Source organism: Saccopteryx leptura, chromosome 10, assembly GCF_036850995.1.
Source record: "Saccopteryx leptura isolate mSacLep1 chromosome 10, mSacLep1_pri_phased_curated, whole genome shotgun sequence".
NCBI lineage: Eukaryota > Metazoa > Chordata > Mammalia > Chiroptera > Emballonuridae > Saccopteryx > Saccopteryx leptura.
Window position 1 is genome coordinate 59,016,639 of NC_089512.1, and position 20,511 is coordinate 59,037,149.

Here is a 20,511-nt window from a genome sequence, read left to right on the forward strand (position 1 = left end):
TCTCTCCTTTCTTAGTATGTCTCCTTTTAAAGTTGTCTTGTGGTTGCTTTATAGTTTGCAATATACATTTACAACTAATTTAAGTCTACTTTATTCTTTTTTATTAAATTGAGTTTATTCAGATGACAATGGTTCACAAAATCATACGGGTTTCAAGTGTATAACTCATACTTTAAAATGCCCCTGTACCACTTCATGGGTAGCACAGGAACCTTATGACAGTATTCCCAATTCCTCCTTCTTACCTTATTAACACTGCTGTTAGGAAGTCCCGGGTTCGATTCCCGGCCAGGGCACACAGGAGAAGCGCCCATTTGCTTCTCCACCCCTCCCCCTCTCCTTCCTCTCTGTCTCTCTCTTCCCCTCCCGCAGCAAGGCTCCATTGGAGCAGGGATGGCCCGGGCGCTGGGGATGGCTCCTTGGCCTCTGCCCCGGGCGCTGGAGTGGCTCTGGTCGCGGCAGAGTGACGCCCCGGAGGGGCAGAGCGTCGCCCTCTGTGGGTGTGCCGGGTGGATCCCGGTTGGGCGCGTGCGGGAATCTGTCTGACTGTCTCTCCCCGTTTCCAGCTTCAGGAAAAAAACAAAAAACAAAACAAAACAAAAAACCACTGCTGTTAGTTTCACTTTTTTCCCATAAACTATAATCATCCAATAATTTGATGACATTATTTTGATCAAGCTGTTATTTGTCAGATTAAGTTAAGAAAATGAAATAATTTTGTTTTACTTTTATATATTTCTGCTATATCCTCTTTTTTATGTAAGTTGGCATTTCTGACCTATATCATTTTCCCTTCTCTGTAAAGAACTTTTAACATTTTTTTGCAAGCCAGGTCTACTTGTGACAAACTTCTTCAATTTTTGTTTTTCTGCAAGGTCTTTGTTTCTGCTTTCCTTTTGAAGGGTAATTTAGGTTGGTGGGCTTTTCTTTGGATACTTTATGTATTTTATTCCACTCTCTTTTGATTACATGGTTTCTGAAGAGAATCCTTACCCTATTTCTCTATAGTTAAGCCCCTCACCCCTGCACATACACCTCCTAGCTTCTTTCAAAATTTCTTTTTTGTCCTTGACTTTCTGCTGTTTGAATATGATAGGCCTGGGTGTAGATTTTTTTATAGTCATGTCCTGGGTTCTCTGTGAGCTTCTTGGATCTGTGGTTCGGTGTTTGTCATGATTTTGGAAAATTTTCAGCCATTATTATGTCAAATATTTGTTTCGTTTGTCTTTTCTCCTTCTGTTATTCCCATTATATATGTTATACCTTTTGTAATTGTCCCACAGTTCATGAATGTTCAGTTGCCCCTCCCCTATTGTTTTACTTTTTGCTTTTTAGTTTCGGAAGTTTCTATTGACCTATTTTTAGGTCATTGATTATATCCTCAGCTGTGTTCAGTGTGCTGATGAGCCCGCAAAGGCATTCTTCATTTATGTTCCAGTGTTTTTAGTTTCTAGCTTTTTCTTAGAAATATCCTTCTTAGAATATCTATCTTTCTGCTTGTATTTATCCATGTGGTCTTACCTATTTTCTACTTTTTCCATCAGTGTCCTGTGCATATTAATCATAGTTGTTTTAAATTCCCAACCTGATCATTGCAGCCACACCTCCCATCTGCTGTGTTGGCAGTAATCCACAGTAGATAAGAGCACAGGCTATGGAAATAGATGGCCTGTGTTTGAATTCTGGCTCTGCTCATCAGCGAGGCAGTGATGTTTGACAGGGTACCTAAGTTTTCTAGACTTCAGTGTCCTTACTTGTGAAGTGGGAATGCTCATAAAATCTTTTTTATTGAGTTGTTAGGAAAATCAGCACATGAAGGGAGAGCTAACACATGAAAAGCACTCAGAATAATTTCTGAAACAAAGCATTATATACATGCTACATGATGATGATGATGACAATGATATGATGATAATAGTGATGCAGCACTTGTAAGACATGCTAGTATACTCTCATCTTGAGGGCCTTTGCCCTTGCTGTCCCTCTGTTTGTGATGTTGCCCACACGACTCACTTCTTTCCTTCATTCAGTTTGTGTGTAAGTGTCACTGGAGCAGTGAGACCATCTCTGAGCCTTGTATATAAAGCCACTGCCCTCCTCCTGCTGCTGTCCCCTTCCCCTGCTTGATGATATTTCCATAGCGAGTATGTCTATGACGTATTACATGTTTACCTGTTTTGGGGTTCTTTTTATGCTTTCCAGTCTCCTTCAACCTAAATGTAGGCTGTATAAGGATAGGGTCTGTATTTAAAATTTTAAAAGTTAAAATGGTTTTAGAGCAATTTTTTTATATATACACAAAGAAAGTACTATGCAGCTCCTTCAATTTATGTTTTCCGAGACTATTTAGAGATGCTGGGAAATATTTATATAGCACTGTCGCAACTGTGAGAAGGCTGCCACAGATGATACGAAAGACGGAAAGGGGTTAAGGTGGCCAGAGCAGGATCCACCAGTGTAGGGCTGGCCTAGAGCCTAAGCCCAGGTCTGTCTGAGATCATAGCCCTCTGCTGTGAGCTACATGTAATGTTTTCTGACTCTCTCTTTCAGTACGAATACTTCAATGCCGTGCTGATAAATGAAAGGGACAAAGATGGGAATTTTTTGGAGCTGGGGAAGGAATTCATCTTAGCCCCAAATGACCATTTCAATAATTTGCCTGTAAATATCAGTCTGAGTGATGTCCAGGTGCCCACGAACATGTACAACAAAGGTAAGAATCACTGCTGCTGCTCCCTGCAGGGGGTGGGGGGCGTGGGATGGGGCAGGGCTGGCTGGTTTGGGATATTATGTTACATTGGAGAACATAATTATAATCGGGGTGTCAGCAGGAGCTGGATCGGTGAAGTGTATGCCCGTATTTCCCCATGCTGTTCTTATGAGCTCTCTGACACGCCGTCCAGGGGTTGCTGAATGCTTTTCTGTAAGGGCCAGGTAGTAAGTATCTCAGGCCTTGTAGGCTATACAGCCTCTCTTGGAATCGCTCCACTTGGCTGTTCTGGCACCAAAGCAGCCATAGACAACACGTGAGTCAGCAGATATGGCTGTGTTCCAATCAGATTTTTTATCTACAAAACCAGATGGGCGCGTTTGACCCATAGGAGGTCATTTACTGACCCTCAGTGCAGTCTCTCTCTCTTCCTCTGTTCCTCATAATGGAATTTAAATGTCCAGGAACTGCTGCTGGCTGCAATAGGATTGGTTGTGGTTTTCTTAGAATACAAAGCAGCAAGGACTCCCTGTGTTCAGGTTTGTGTCCCTCAATTCCAGTCGTCACATAGATTCTAGAGTTATTTTACCAAGAGTCCAATATACCCATTTGAGTTGGGATTATACTGGCCAAGGACTGGCCATCGTCACCATCACTGAGTAGGAGTTTGCTCTGCTTTGTCACACCCGGGAGGCTTCTAAACAAAGAGCGTTCCCCCAGCAAGCAATGGCATCTTCAAAGTGAAAGTCTGCCTTATGGTCTACTACTGAGGTTTCAAGAATAGCAGGCGGCAGTATCATCTATAAGTATGCGGTGCTCAAGAGACAGGCTCTGGTTTGGGGAGCTGTTATTGCCCTTGCTGGCTCTGTGATCCTAAGCAAGTAACTTTGCCCCACGGAGCCTCAGTCTCCCCAAGGGATAAGGATACCAGCTCCCCCAGAGGGTGATTGTGATGTGAGGACATACAAGGAAGCGTGTGCAGCCTTAGCACACAAGTCACTCACAGAGAATACTTGTTCATCTTAGCTGTCATTGCTATTATTGGGAAATAACATGCCTATAAATTGCACTTCTAAATTGTTCTAGGTCACTGTTTAAAGAGGTTGGTCACTGGTTAAAGAACCTCCTACTCACTGTCTCTGAAACATTCTTCTTGTGCCTGCTCTTTGTGGCCGGATACCTAATGTTTTCCTTTCCTTGTTTACCTGCTAGCCATCCTTAATACCCAGTGGGGCAGAACTCCCTTCATTCATTGTTCTGATGGTTTGGGGGTACCTCAGGGTAAACCAGACACAGCCCTTCCTGAGGGCTTAGTTTACACTTTACTTGGGTAATGAGATCATTAGTTACTAGTCACCTTTATAGAAAGCCAGGGGCAGTGGGAGTGCCAAGGAGGGGACCTGGTCACTTGCTCACTTGGCAACGACATGTTTTTATTTTTCTCTCTCCCTCCTGGAGAAAGTGATCTCAGTCTGAACCACTGCTACTGGTCTCTGGACTGGACTATCTCCTGTGACCTAATCTTCACTGTGGACTCTTCCTTAGAGGGCACATTCCGTAGAACCCGAGCCTTAGAGGGCTGAGCTCAGCCTTGTCTGGTGGAGTTTAGTCCTCTAGGGTGGTCTTGTCAGCTGATGAAGGAAACCCCCTTTTGTGCACTGTGGCTGGAAGAAAGCCATCTTCTCTACATTAAATACATACTCAACTGAAGATGAAAAATTAACAAGATTTTACAGAGCAGTGTCAGATACGAAACAATTCAGAACAATCTTTTAAAATAGGACAGCTGCGTCAGGTTGCTCGAGCCATTAGCACCATTATAGGGAGAGATTGAATTGCACCTTGAGTTGTAAAGGCATAATGGTGCTTTTCGATGGGGCAACACAGAGGGATCAGCACCGCCACTGATTACACAGGCTGCAGATTCCTGGCCGCGAGCCTCACTAGGCAGAATCCTAAGACGGTCAGATTGCTTGAGCTCTGGAGGTAGGTGCTGTTTGAAGTCATTCTCAGCAGCCCTGGTGGGGTCTGCCTGCCGCCCCTACCCGGACTGAATGGTCCCAGAGCCAGGCTGCAGGGTCAGCCATGCTCCATATCTTCTTTAGTCTCTGCGAGGCAGTGAGTGGCTGCCCAGGGGAGGGGACTTCCGGAAAATCCCTGTCTCCATCCCACCTAATTCAAACCAGCCCCAAACAGTCTTTTTTCTTTTCAAACTGCAGAAATGTATTTTATGTTTAGAGGACACTCCAGCTCAGATCTAGTTATTGATGACATGGACTCAAAACACAAGCTCAGAGCTTGGGCACTGGCTGTGATGTCCCTGGGTTGGAATTCTCACTCCCAGCAAAAGAAACCAACACAGGATCATGCTCTCTGGGCAGCTTGTCCCCCATGGGGACGTGGCAGAGAGATCGAAGGCTGGCCTAGGAGCTGCTGTGTGCTGTGCTCTGGGGCATCACTTCTAGCCATCGATGAGACTGGCTGGTGAAACCTACCTGTTTTCCACAACCTGAGTTCTGCCTCCTGGACTGGGACTTGCAACCAGACTGTTCAACCAGGCCAGCGAGTCCTCAGTGCCTGAGGCGCCTTCCTCGTAGGCCTGGAGGGAGACTTCAGGTTCGGGGTTGGTGACATATGGGCACGCTCTCCTACTGCCTGCAAGAATTCAAAGAGCCCTTTCCCAAGAGTCTTTGGAAATGTGTTTTAGGGTCCTTGTGCTGCCTGATGTAGAAGCTTCTTCACGAAACCTCTTCAACAGATAGATATCTGAGGAGGGGGTGCCCTGGCCTCCCCAGCCCATCTGACTATCTCTGAAGACTGGCTGCTGATGCTTTTGGAACTACTGACCAAGCCATGTCCTCTGAGTACAGCATGTGGCAGGATGCTTGTGTGAGAACTGTTGGTTTGGATTCAGATAATGCTTAACTCCTTTTTAATTATGTTCTAGGATGAAGTGTTATAAAATTTACACTCACATACACACACACACATGCACATATATACCTACACACATACTATATATGTGTATGTATGTCTGGCTGTGTGTATGTATATCTGGGTGTGTGTTTGTATATGTGTGTATATGAAAGAACAATGCTTTATTCAAAATCTACCCCTTCATTCCCACTTATCTCCTCTGTACCGTCAGGTGAGCCCTCGTTCTGTTGACCGCGTATAACTCTCTTTTTTCCATTATGTACTGCTCACAAAATTAGGGGATATTTATAGCTTTATATTCACTTGGAAATATTCCCTAATTTTTGTGAGCAGTAATATTTTATTTCTCTTCATTCCTATTGTTCCTGCCTCACCCTTTCCTGCTTATCCAAATGTTTGTTCTTGTTCTTAAAAACCAGCTTAATACAACCTCTTTAATTTCTCAGTCTTTTGTTCTGTAAGTGACTTCGGCTTATTCCTTTGTTCTAGCATTGCTTTGTTTCAGAAGTGCATTGCCTATATTTTTTTCCTTCTCTACTTAGAGCTCTCCCAGGGCAGGGACCCTGCTGATCCTGCCTAGTGTTCTCTGTGCTCCCCAGCACGGTGCTCTTTACATAACCTGTTTTCCACAGATGTGGGATAGGTGGAGGACCCCAACGTGTGTGCTTCCTGGGCTGTGGGAACTCAGCCGGGGCTACAGTGTCCCTATGTGTTTGTTAATCAATCTCCTGGCTGATTAAAATGGAGAATAAATATTTTGAAAGGACACTGAGTGGCTCACAGACTCTCTAATAAAGCTAGGCAGCATGACTTGGAAAGTGGTGGGGAGAGGGTGGCCAGGGGCCAGAGCCACACCCAGAGCCAGCCTGGTGAGGACCCTGTCCTCATGGCTTGCCTTACAGCACATCTGTGATGGCATAAAGTGTCTGTGCCTCATTTTCCTCAACCTTAAATTGTTAGAGATGATAATTCCAGTGACCTGCTTCCAGGGGTTGTGGTGAGGACACTGGCTCAGAGGGTGCTGCCCAGTACATGGGCCCAGCCAAGTTTCTCTTCCCTCCAATCCCCAGCCTCCTCAGCTGTAAAATGGAGACGGTAATACTACTGACTTCATGGGACTGCCACGGACACTGCTAGAATCATGCTCGTGTGGGCAGGGTGCAGTGGCAGACCACTGCTCTGCGTTGCTTTGGCTCTCGTCACCTGACAGAGAGAAAATAAGACCCATGTCATAGGGTTACAGCTAGACAGCACAGGTAAGGGATGTGGCCTTCAGAGAGCCTGGCCCATGACAAATGCCAGCACAGCATGCTGCTACCTTCACCGTGTTTGTTTTTGAGTCTCAAGGTAATTATAGATAAGACAGGAAGAACCTGAACCCAGAGGAGTAACAACAGGTGGCTGGGTCTCCAGTGGGTGGAAGTGGGATTAAAACCCCTCAGGTGGAGGGGGGTAGATGGCGATGGAGGGAGACTTGACTTGGGGTGGTGAACACACAATGCATTAAACAGATGATGTGTTATAGAACATGAAAGCTGTATAACTTTATTAACTAGTGTCACTCCAATAAGTTCAATTACAAAAAAATCCCATGATTAATTTCATTAATCATGTTTCTCTCAAGATCTCACACCACCTCAGTTTCTGGGCTGTTGTTGGTCTGTGTGCCATTTTCTCAAGGGCATCTAAAGAAAAAGGTAATAATTTGTCTCCCAAATATTTTTGTTTTAACATGCCTGAAACCTCAGAGCTACAAACAGGCCAGGGTTTGGACCATTATTCTTTGCTTGCATCTTCTCAGTGGCGTCAAAGAACACAAACGGGCAGTTCTGAGGTCTATGTTGCTTGGGGTTTCTTGGCTACTAATCTGAAGTTTTCCCCCGTTTCCATCGTCCCATTCCCACCTTTTTTCTCCTTACTGTGCAGTAACCATGACCGCAGAGACAGGAAAGATGGTTGACAAAGGTGGGTAAAAGAGTAGATGGCTTAAAAATGTGTGCATGGAGAACATGAAACACAAATGACCCTATAATTTGATGGGGAGGTGGGGGAGGAGCCCCATAGCATGGGAATACATCAGACCCAAGCAGGAAAGAGGCAGAGAGTAGCCGTCTTTTTAGCAGTTTTAGGCTGGCTAGAGGAAAACACAAATTTTAGAAGTTAATTGGTTTAATCTTTTGTATCATTTTACAACTTTGCCCTCATTTTATTTGCTCTGCATCCCCAGGAGGGAGGTCCAGCAGTGTTCTCATCCCTCTTATTCCGACACAGAAACTAAAGATCAGGGAGGCTGAATGACTTACTCTGGGTCACACAGGTAGAAAGGTCTCTGCCAAGATGGACCTGAGTTTTTTGATGACAAGACTGACATACTCTGCTGCCTCTCTTTGCATGAGCTCTGAGAGAACAGAAAGCTGGTCCCTCAGGATGCCCTGGTAGCTGGGGCTCAGTTACTGTCAGGTGACCTGGGGGTGTGGGAATCTCTGCACAGGCTGAGACCTCCAGGTCTCGGCTTCCACCACTCTGGGACCATCACCAGCCTTCCCTCAGAAGCTTTCACTCACCTGGGCCCTGCTAGGAGGTGGAGACAAGGTTCTACTCTGGTGAGGCCCCAGACCCATCACCAGAGTCCTGTCCCTCTTGCTGCCCTCTGGCCCTCTCTCCTTTTCACACCATGACCCCCAGCCCAACAACTTCGCTGAGTTGAGACTCCCACCCTAAGTGGGGAGAACTTCTGACTCAGTGTGTGCAGGTCCACCCTGCAGACATACTGGAAGCAAGAAGTACAAAGGCTCTGTCTACTTGGGACAGAAGGGGGAGATAGTAGGGAAAACAAAATATTGTCTCAGTAAAGTATTTTCTCATCTATTCATTCCTTCCTTCCTGCATTCATTCATCAAAGATCAGCTGAGCCAAGCTCTAGAGATATGCCCATGACTAAGACAACACGGGCCCTGCTCCCTGAGCAGTGGGGGTGACAGCTACTGAAGAAATCATGATCAGTGTGGCAAGAGTTGCAAGTGGCATTCTGTGGTGCTCAGGGATGTGACCAGGGACCTGACCTGGTCCTAGGGCATAAAGAAAGGCCTCCCTGAGAGGAGAATAGGAAGGAGTTAGGCAGACAAGGAGGGGTTGGTAGTGAAGTATGTCCAATGGAAGGACTAAACTGTGAGCAGGTGTCAAGGTAGGAGAGTGTGGGGCAGGGACTCTGAGACTGAGGGAGTGTGGTGTCTGGGAGGCTGCAGAATTGGCTGGAGTGGGCTGGCCCCTAGCAGTAGCAGCAGGAGCGGCCATACCTCCATAGGAGCCAGAACCCTAACTGTGGTGCCTGGGAGGGCTGGTCAGGTGGTGAGAGGCTGTGAGCGCCATCAAAAGACCATAGAAACAATGGCGACAGGTACAGTGGGATTGGCAACTTTCCTGAGAACAGGTCTGTGCTGGAACACTGGTTCACCCACACTGAAGAGGAGGGCAGGAAAGAGGGAAGGAATCCAAGACCCAGGATGGAGAAAACTCAGGGGAAAGGAATGGTGCGCGGCCTGCTGGATGGCCAAGGTGAGAGCTCTCGGCCCAGACCCCAGAGAGTACCCTCCGTTGAGAAAGAACTTCAGCTCCATGAGGCAGGGACGCTGTTTTGTTTTCTGATGATTTTTCAGCCTTCAGTCCCAGCATGGTAACTTAGCCCATGGGAGGTGCTCAGTGCTTAGTAAATACTTATGCGATGTGAGGGAATGAAAGGAGAGTGCAATTAAAAACAACAACAACAAAATCCCTTTCTATTGAATACTTTGTTTTCACACATGAAGATGCCTGAAACAACTCTCGATTCCCCCTCCTCCGCCAGTAGTGGAGGGCGTGAGCAGGGGTGGCCTGCCTGGCAGGGCTCGGGAGGTGTGAACTGCAGGACACAGCCTTGGCTACCCCTGCATCTTTTAGACTCCCCCAGCAGCATCCCCAGTCAGGCAAGACTGGGCTGTGTTGGGAAGCCCAGCCCCTGAGAATGAACACAGATCCAGGAAGGGGGCAGCCATCAGCATGGCTGCAGAGCCCCAGGGAGTCAGCCTGTTACAATCCAATAGGCTGCTCTGAAAAGCCCAGGGAAGGGCAGGGGTCTGGGGAGGTGGGCTGGGCCCTGATGGGCGTGGGGGGTGCGTGCTGCTGTCAGGATGGGCAGGGCAGCTCTGCTTGGATTTGTCAGATGTCTCAACCTATTTTTCAAATGTTGGGTTTGATAAAATGCAAAATGCATTTTGCCAAGCATTTTTCCCCTTAATTACATGTGTATATTTTAAGGGAAATTTAATCCATGTGTTTCTGATTCGTTTACACAAAAATCATTAAAATGTTTTCTAGGAGTCATTTGATGTGGAAGAAGGCTCACGAACCTTTAAAATGCTGTTTAAATTTGTTTCTTCTTTTGTTTCTCTTCTCTGCCTGAGTGTGATGTGGGGTGGGGGAGAGATATTAGGACTCCTGGGGACTCTGAACTGAGCCATTTGGAGTAGGCTCGAATCTTGCTTTCCTGTCTCCTAGCACCCCGGTCGGCAAACTGCGGCTCGCGAGCCACGTGCAGCTCTTTGGCCCCTGGAGTCTGGCTCTTCCACAAAATACCACGTGCGGGCGCTACCTTGATAAGGAATATACCTACTTATAGAGTTTAAGTTTAAGAAAATTGGCTCTCAAAAGAAATTTCAGTCGTTGTACTGTTGATATTTGGCTCCGTTGACTAATGAGTTTGCCGACCACTGGTCTAGCACTAAGTGAATCTGATGGTGCCATGATTGTAAATGGGACTCAGGAGTCCAGCTCAGAGGACCAGGCCTGAACACCCTGCTTTGGCCCCAGAGAAGGACAGGGAACCTCACACCACATGGCCCTTTGGCACTTAGTCCTTACCAGGGCCAGCTGAACTTCCCCAAGCCCCTTCCGTCAATGCAAGTGCAACAGGACCAAAAGTTTTTGATAAGAGACACACAAGATAATGTCACTGAAGTGATTCCACAGTTGTCATCCCAGAGTATTCATAGTTTTTCTCTTATAGTTTGAAAATCATATTTCTTTGTGTCACAGAATAACTATCTCTGTTTTAAAATTCATAATTTGAGCAGCTGAGTCAAATTCTTTTGGCAATTTCTTCACATTTCTTTCGTATGTGTGCATGCACATGACACCAGTGTAGACGTGTGTACACACACATACACAAATATAGATAGGCTTGTGTCTGTATTTCCTCAGAAGTGACATTAGTGGAAGAGGGATGTCGTGTGGCCCCTTAACCATGTGTGTAGGCATATGTTTAGCTCAGAAGGAGCATTTGTTGAATGACTGAAGAATGGATGAGTAAATTAATTGAATGAGTGAGTGAGTGAGTAAGTTGCTTGCTTAGCAGCCATGCTCTCCTTAGCTGGTTAGCTGCAGTGTCTGATTCTCCACTACCCCGTGTGTTAAAGGCAGCAGGAGAGCCCACCATCTTCCCCAGCCTCCTGTGAAAGACTTCCAAGACAGGCCTTCCACAGCCTGTGTTCTAGAGTTGGGTCCCAACATAAAATGTGGTAAACCTCAAATGCATAACTTTAGATGCTAGTGAATGGTTTCCTAAGAATCAAGTGAGAGGGAGTCCCACTTCCTGCCGAAGCCTCTCAGAAACACTGGGGCTGCTCTGGTCCCCTTTCACCATGGCACTGACCTTTGCAGTCCCCGTCATTCCATCTGGTCTGTTCCCACTGGTGAGTGTTTGGAGTGTAGCAGGCCTGGTCATGTATTGCAATTCTGTGAGTCCCAGCTTGGTTGACTGGGGAGAAACATTCTACTTTCTGGGCCTCAGTTTCCCCATCTGTAAGGCATGAAGTGTTAGTTTGAGCCCTAGAGGAGGTCAGGTGCATCACCCAGCACATGGCCAGCACATGGAAGCACTTGACTGACACACATGTTACCTGTCCTTCCCGTCGGCATTGCCTGTAGGGTGGGGTGTGAACACGCACAGACTGATGCAGGTTCACTGGCCTCTTTCTCTGGCCAGCCATCTCCTCCTCCGTCCTCATGCTGGATCCCAGGACTCCAGCTCCCAGATGGCCTCCCCGAGGCTGCCCTCCACCCCAGCCTACTCTCCCTGCCGCCCGGGCCGGACTCGTCCTTCCTCAGGAGCCCAGCTTCACAGATACCTTGCCTTTCCCTGCGATCTCAGCCCTCTTCTCCAGAATGCCGCCTGCCCCTCATTTATGTCCTCACAGTGCAGTAGGTTCTCTTTTGTGGGGCTCGTCTTCCTTGGAGACAGGGGCTGTGATTTTCTCATCCCTTTGGGAAACTAACAGAATGGCTATGATAGAAAAGTTATTCTGTTGATGGTTTTGAACTGAATTCCATACTGCTATATTACTACCTTGATCTAATATATTACCACCCAGATCCCGCGTTCCTGCAATACTGCCTGGGTCCCGAGGTCCTGCACTACTGCCTGGATCCTGCGTTATGTGCTGTTTCCTGAATCCTATGTTACAGCATTACCACCCACATCTTACATTATTACTGCATTCTGCATTATGATCTGAATCCTACATTACTGCATCACTACCTGCATCCTACATTACTAAAGGTCATCATAAATGGATTATTGTTTATTTCTGCTTGTTGGTCTGTCAATTCTACTTGTATTTATTTGGTGGTACTCGTCTGGCAGGGTGGTGAAAGGAATCTTCCTTTTCACTTCTCTTTCCCCTCTTCCCTGCTCTAAGTGAGTGGAATCTTCTATCCAGAACACACACGCTTCCTTGGTGGCACTCACCTGTACATTAGTCCACTGATGGTTTTCTTCCTTTGGATAACATTTATGTGGTGTTTATTCTGGGAAGGCACAAGCATGATCTACAACAATATAATCCTACCCACAAATCAGGAGCAATTATTATTCCCATTTTAAAGATGAGGGAACTGAGCCTTAGAGACCTGCTCAACGGGACAGCTAATAAAATGGGTGAGTTGGCGTAGACCCTTACATTTGACTTTGACTTCAGAATCACTAGGATATGCTGCTTCTTTATACTGTGTCCTATGTGCCCCCCATACCTCCCGCCCAGTGTGTGTGCCTGAGTGCTCACTGAGCTGTGTCGTGCCTGTTTAGATGTACACCTCACATGTTGTCAAATGGAAGACCCTGTTTTTGTCAGATTGTGCTGTTGTCTTCTCAGCGTGTGAAAATCTATCATAAATGAAAACTAGCCTTTTTTTTTTTTACATCAACAGTTTAAATTTCTTCCCCTGATCAAAATAAACGTTGCATCAGAAATTCTTTTTAAAAACATACAACAGACTCGGCATCCGAATGTCAGTGGACACCGACTGCTCACATGTTGGGATATTTCTGTTGGAGATGAGACAGTTCCACATTTAATCCTGCAAACCTGCCCAACAAAATGTTCGAGGCAAGTGAGGAACGGCTCACGATGTTACACGGCTCTTCGCCTCACCAGAAAGTCCGCTGAGGCATGTTTAGAAGGGAATTCCTGCACTGGAGTGACGTGGACAGAGCTGGGGGACTCCAGCAACATATCCTGGTTTAATAGTCACAAAACACCTGTTTTGTGTGCCAACATTAGACGTGAGCTTAAGAAGGTGTGGTGGTGAAAGGCCAGATGCTGTCCATGCTCGTGTGGAGCTTATAGGCTGGGGGTGGCGGGAGGCAGATGGAGAGTAATCACACCTCTCAGCATGTGGTGCTGTCAGGAGTGGGCTGCAGTTGGGCGAGAGGAAATCCCAGAACAACAGAATCTGGGCTCGGGGCAAACTAGGGGTGGGGAATGGCCAGGATCAGAGGACGAGTTCTTGAGGAAGATGCACTTGGCTGATGTCTGAAGAATGGGTAGGAAATAATTTAGCCAAGATCTGGGGCAGGGAATTTTCAGGAAGAGAGATCACATTGCACAGATGTTAGTAAGTCCTCCTTGAAAACATGTTTTCGGTTGAAATAAGGGAGGAGATGCCATGTAAAACCTGCCACTCTTGGTCTACTGTGTACACAGAATACTCACAAGTTTCTACGACAGAGAAAGCCCTTTTGTTGTGTAAGCCAGCTCTCCCTAGGTTGATTTGGTCATCGTGTGCTTTTACCATGGAAGGAACAACCCTTAGCATTTCAGGAGGCATGTGTGTTTTCTGGGACGGGGAGACTTGAGTGAGCCAGCACCCGTGTACTTCGGTGGAGAGGTACAGAAGTACACCAGTAAGTCGCCGAGATGCAGAGAAAACTGTGCTGTGATAAACACTTGGATGTGTTGGAAGGGTATTCACAAGTGGTTGTTATGTACAGAACATTTCTTGAGAGATATGCAGGAAATTAAAGCACTTACTTTTCACTTGCCACACTCTGTTCAGTCCAAGTGTCTTTTCATGAACATGGCTTGCTTTTTTTAAGAATTAAAAACAAAAGAACAAAAGCACTTGATTTACAAAAGCTACTCATCTACAAGTATTTTTCAGGAACAGAGCTATCTGATGAAAGGAGACGCACCTGTGTCAGCTGTTATGGCTTTCCGGTTGAGAGCCCTTTCAGCTGGTGGTGGGCAGGGCTGGCGGTACTTTCGTTTGAGGTAGGAGGACCCTCGAGTAAGTTGTTTATGCACAGACACTGACTTCTCTGGAGCTTGTGTTTAGTGTCATGTTGTGTCCGTAGGTGGCAGTAGTTATTTTCATACAAATAATGTGGTCCTGGGAAAGGAGAAATGGTTTCCCTCTACAGTGATTCCATAATACTCCGATCACCCACCAATGGATGTCATGGACATGGGATGCCCTGCCTCAAATATGAAGAGTGTTCGACACTTGCGATAAAATATATCGGTGCCTCCAAGGGTCAGGCTAAAACCGGGATTAGAAGTGAGGTTTTCTGGTCTCAAGCCAAAGGCAGGTGGCTGTGCAGTCTTGTGTTCTCATTGGCATTGCTGCAGTGTCCTTGCGAGAGGGTTTTTGGAAACAGCTGCTCCTGGACCTCAGTGGATCTCGAGGGAGGGAGGTGCCTGCCAGAGGCCCAGGGCTGAGGCAGCCAAGGATGTGCCCCAGCCAGTCCCTGCTGCTGTACCCATGTCCCAGGCCCTCCTCAAGCCTGGCCTGCACCAATGATTTGAGTCACGGGGGATTGGGGCCAGAGGTTGTATCTTTTCTACCTGAGGAATGTGCAGGTAGGCCTTGGGGATAGGACCCCCAGGCATAGGTCTAGTCTCTGCTTAGTGCCACCAGTTCCGCAAAATGCCAGCTTATGAGTGCTATGACACCCGAAAGTTCATGCCCCGGATAGTTTGAGTGTGTTTCTGGTGAAAATGGCTGTAGTTACCTTATTTATCTTTCCAGACATCATTCTCTGCGCAATATGGGCAGCTCCATTTTATACTCTCCAGAGGACCGCTGTCTTGTGTCCCCCCACCTCTGTGAAATGGGAGATTGATTTTTGTACATTTCTGATTGTATCTGTTTTTCTCTCTTCATGGTGGCAGAACAATTCTTGGGTGGCCTCTCCCTCAACAAGCACTGCTGCCTGTTTCATGGCCACATTTGTGGGTCAGACCTCCAAGCAGGTGGAGGCAGCACACTGTGACTTCATCTTTTGGCAGGTGGATTAATCCACATCTTAGATAAGTTAAAGGCATCTAACTCTCCATGGCACTCAGACTGGTGTTAAAGTCTTCTGGCTCTAATCTGTGGTGTCTCACTAGAGTTTGGGAGCAGAGCCTCTGTGGTTGAGACCACATGGGCACATCCTCACTCGGTCTACTCTATTCCAGGCCCAGTGGTGCGTGCGGAGCAGTTGGACTGTTCTTGTCCTTCCAAGACTTTTTGGGATGGATTTTTGTCCGAGGTTTCACTGCTGTTAAAGGCAGTGGAGGAGGGAAATTGCAAGGCCAAGCCCCTTGGGAGCCCAGAGGAAGAGGTGATGGAGGGGCTCTCTGTTGGGGTGCAGACTCCTGACGAGAGGCCATGGAGATGTTTCAGAGGCAGGAGAGAAGCCCCAGGAAAAGCGCAGACTAGGTCAAGCTCTTCTAACATGCACACAGGACTGGGTGGGGCTGGTTCGGTTTTTTACAAACCAGACTTTCAAGGGTCATTGCGCAGGAAGGTCACAGTGTTCCTGGAACATCCTCTTGGGTTTCAAGAACAGGCTGCAGGCTGTCTGTTCTCAGCCCCAGAGTCTCCGGCAGCCCACGGGCCGCACGGTGCTCAGGTTCCTTCCCCATCCCTTCTCTTGCTGTCTCCTTCCACAGAATATCTGCCTGTCTCAAATGCATTGACTTAGAAAGCTTTATTCTTTCTCATTTCCAGTTTACTCTCCTTCTTTCAAAGAGGGTTTGAGGCAGGTGTATTGAAGGGCCAAATCATTTTTTCTTCTTTTGTCCTTTTTGTTCCTCTCTCTCTTTTGTGAACAGAGTCTGGCAAATGGCTGACTGATTGTCACATGCTCCCAAAGGTGCTGGTGTTTTAAGTATGTAGTTCGGGGCTACTATGTTGAATGAAAGGGAGTAAACTCAAGAACAGAACTCTCAGTTTATGTAAGAAACACAGAGGACCTTCATTCTGTTCACTGTTTTTTCTGAGACAACCCAGCAGGTATCGGCACAAGGTCTACTCAGACATACCTGTCTCCCAGAGGATAACAATAGATAATTAGAACAGCATCCATGCATGTTCCTGACTGGCAGGTGCTCCGTGAAGCGCTCCATCTCCCCCATCTTCCTCGTTGCCTGCAGCACCCACCTGAGCAGGAGGTAATCAGGGCTGGTCGCTAGGTGGGACAGTGGATGGGCCCTGAAGCTAAACAGCCTGGGTTAGAATCCAAGCTCCACTATTCAGTTGGGGTGTGACTTCAGACACAGCATTTCAGCACTCTGTGCCTCAGGGAAAATTACTGTACCCACCTCAGTGCATAGCGTGTTGAGAGGAAGAGAGAGACAGACAGAGACAAGGAGAGACACAGAGACAGAGAGAGACAGAGACAGGGGGAGAAGCAGACACAGAAAGACAGAGACAGAGACACACAGAAAGAGACAGAGAGATAAGGAGAGACAGAGAGACTGGCATATTATTAGGCTCATAAAGCACTGGCCATTGTTGTTGCTTAATAAAGAAGTTAAGTCACATGTCCAATTCTGACTCCAGATCCAGTTCTGCCTTGCTGCAAAGTCATTGTCTTACCTGCTGGGGGGGGAGGAGGTGAGCCTCTCAAGAGAGGGGCCAGGGAGAAGTGCTGAGGCTGCTCCTCACTAACAGTGAGGAGAGGATTTCTTGGGTCAGCCTGGTCATAACCCTACCAGTGTCTCCATGGCTAGTTCCTAATGACAGCCAGGGCTGGTTCCTGCAGCCAGGGCTGACCTCCAGCCAGGAAGCAGCAGTCTGGTTGGGTTGGTGGCTTGAATATTGAAACAAGGTGTGTGGCTGGTGACTAGCCGTTGCTCTAAGGCTCCCCCCCCCCAGTGTTCCTGCCTACCCTAATCGCCCTGCAGCTAAAGGGTTGGTGCTGAGGGTGAGCCCTGCCACACAGCTGAGGGTTATGCTGCAATCACTCACTGCAGTTGGTCACTCAGTGCTGCTGCCCAGGTGAAAAGACACTGCACTTTCTTGGCAACAATTTAACATGGCTCATTGGCAGTGACCTCTCCAGTCTTCTCTCTGCCGCCCAGGTGCCCTGACCCTTCTTTCAGCGGAACCCTGAGCGGGTGTCCAGGTCCTCGGCCTTGTCTCTCCTGGTGCACTCTGCGGCTGCCTGGCCTTGGTCCACTGTTCCTGCTGCCTTGCCCCCCGCTCAGTCCACACCCTCAGAGTGAGGCCGCAGAGGCATCTGGGCTTCCTCACAGGCATCAGGGCAGGACCCACTCAGCTGAGGATGAAGCCTAAAATTGCCCTGGGAACCTTAGCAGGGAGGACGAGGACAGCACCTGCACCCAGATTTGTGGTCCTCAGTATCCCTGGGGATCTCATTTCTGGGGTGGATCTCCCTGGTACCCTTCTAATGAAGCATAGTGGCTCCCGTAGTTGTCCTGGATGGAATCGTTTCAGGAAGTGACCTGGTCTGCAGACACTTCTTTGTTTGGAGCTGAGTTGGACAAGGCAGGGTTATGCTTTTGCTGGCAGGTGCAGAGCCACCTCTGAGGCTGCTGTGTCTGGGTGGTTATGAGCGCAGACTCAAGGGCCAGTCCCTGCTCCTCCACCTGCTGGATGTCAGACTGCATACGTTCGTGAGCCCCTGTGAGTCAGTCCGCCTGGTGAGGACTGGAATCCCACAGTGTGGTAGGAAGGCACTCCTGGGGAGCATGGAGGGCGATGGTGGACGAAGGGTGGAGAGGGGGGTGAAGTAGAAAGAGAGAAAAGGTGAGAGAGACAGGGAAAGACAGGGAAAAGGTAGGGAGAGAAAATAGTGGATAGAGGGAGTAAGGAGAGGAGGATGGAGAAGGAGAAAGTAGGGGGGGGCGGGCAAGAGTGAGAGAGAGAAAGTAAAGGGAGGGAAGGAGGGAGGGAAGGAGGGAGGGATGGAGGTAAAAGGGTGAATGGGAGGGAAAGAGTTTGCGCTGACTCCTCTCAGCTTCTGTCTCTGGCTAGTTATTTTTGTGTCTGGTTTTATGATAATCTGACTCCAGAAATGCTCTCTTCGTACCCTGACATGTTTCATTCTGGAATTTTAGACTTCTCTGCCCCTGTAGCTCACTCTAAGGAGTCCGCTTGAGTAGATACGACCCAAAGCTGTTTCAGCTGTCAAGATACGAAATCCCCTCTGTCACTTCCCACCTGCTCTTCCCTCCCAGTCTCACTAGACTTGATAAAAAAGAGGCAGGACCAGGGCTGGGTGGTTATTTTTTACTTATACAGGAAAAGCCATCCTCATTCTTCATGTTCAGAGTCGAATAAAATATTTGAAAATGACATTTATTAGCTAATGTTAGGAATTAACAAGTACACTGTCACCTTGAGCTAAACAAACAAATACAAAAGTAGGGTATGAGGGTGGAACACTAATGAGCCTTCCCGGGTGTGGGGGCCCAATGTGCCGCCTACACAAGGAAGGTGTGGTGAAGAATGGCCTTCACACGTGACCGGGGGAGGGGCCTCCATGTACTGGCTCCTGTCAGGGGACAGGTGGTGAGAAATGAAATGCCAACACATATCTGTAGCTTGTCTGTATGAAGGCCAGCTGTTCCACGCTTGCGAATTGAGTCTAAGGCAGGTGTTCCTTCTGGGACCTTTTCATAACTTAGGGGTGCATCTCCTGGTATTAACAGTAGTTACTTTTGCCAAGAGGGGAGCAGTGATAAAGAGATGTGATGGGCCTGGACCACCTTCAGCCCAGATGCAATCCCGTGGACACTCCCCTTGTCCTCCAGATCGCACATGCTCTTGGTCATACGTTCCAGCATTTGGAAGGTGGGGATGCCCCTCTTCATGGCATCGTAGAGACTAGTGTACCCACACCGGAGGGAATTCAGGATGAAGTCAGCCCATTAAACAGTATGATAGGGAGTCTGCTCTGAGCTTTTCCTCCTTTTCAGACAATATGACAGCAAAGAGAGTATGTTCTTCCCATTGCAAGCAGGCCCTCTTCTTAATCAATAGCTTAGTCATAGGAGACACGTAATACACTTTCAGGTTGTGCCAGAAAGGGCTTTATCTTCCATTTCCATGCCCGTGGCATTTATTTCTGTATAAAGGATGGCCAAGTAAGGAGAAATTGTTTCAGAGAAACTATGTCTCTGGAGGGATGTGGTTTATATTAGCTCAACTGACAGAAATCTAAATCAAACATGCTGTTGACAAAGAATGGAGACCACGATCTGAGTTTAGATGGGGGGTGATTGTTAACTTGGTTGGTGAGCAGTACAACCATATGCTGGCACTGAATGGCTTCAGCCAAGGCCACTACAGCTTGTCCAGCATCAGATGGTGGTAGGGAGACACCCGGGGCCAGGGTATTGGCATTCAAGAAGAAAAGCAAGGAGTTTGAGCACGTCTATTATGTATTGATGTGTCTGAGTTAAAAATAAAAGGACTAGGATGGGAGGTTGCAATCTGTGGAAGTTGAAATGGCTAGTTGTGAGGAGGCTGCTTTCACAAAAGTACAGGTGAAATCCCTAACAGTTGCAGTAACCCTCTGTCCAGATATTCAGGAAGACTGAAGTTCATTACATGTGCAACAGCTGATATTTCACAAGTGCCTTAGTGTAGTCTCCCCAGCTTTATTCACGTGGTAACACACCAGGCTCCCAAGAAGAGGCAACTGTTTGTCAGAGGCACCTCTTCCATCTTGAGAGCTGAGAGGTCAGGCAGTGTCTTGGCCCGCAAGCCAGAGTGCTGGCCTCGGTGTTTAATCTTAGAAGCAGATGAGGCTGGAGCTTCACACAGCTAATTTGTCAGTGTATTTGGCCCAAACACAGCAGTTCACAAAATCCAGAACTGACTCGGTCTATAGCCAGTAACACGAAGGTATACAGGAACTATAAATGCTGTAAAGAGAGAACTTGGGGAGACTCCAGGGAGCAGAGGGTGGGGCAGTGGTTCTTATCTCAGTTTGCTTAATGATCAAAGTCACTTCAAGCTTCTTTTCCTTAAAAAAACAATAAAACAAAACAGCTTTATGGAGATATAATTCACATACCATACCATACAATTTTCCCTAAATGTAAAATTTTATGGTTTTTAGTGTATTCACAGATATGTGCAAACATCACCGTGGTCAATTTTGGAGCATCTTTAACATCTCAGCAAGAAACCCTTTAGGGATCACCTACATATTCCCCCATGTCCCCCACCCTAAGCAGCCACTAAGCTTCTTTCTGTCTCTATAGAAATGCCTTTTCTGGACATTTCATATAAATGTACTTATATGATACATGCTT

At 47.4% G+C, this 20,511-nt stretch overlaps 1 protein-coding gene across 2 annotated transcripts in view; it reads left to right on the forward strand.

Moving 5' to 3' along the window:
• CACNA2D3 (calcium voltage-gated channel auxiliary subunit alpha2delta 3) overlaps positions 1 to 20,511 on the forward strand; it is a 1,028,076-nt gene that overhangs the window by 424,830 nt on the left and 582,735 nt on the right. For both annotated transcript variants that reach the window (XM_066350330.1, XM_066350329.1), the window contains exon 5: positions 2,551 to 2,713. In XM_066350330.1, coding sequence (XP_066206427.1) covers positions 2,551 to 2,713 — 163 coding nt within the window. The remainder of the gene's footprint in view (positions 1 to 2,550; positions 2,714 to 20,511) is intronic.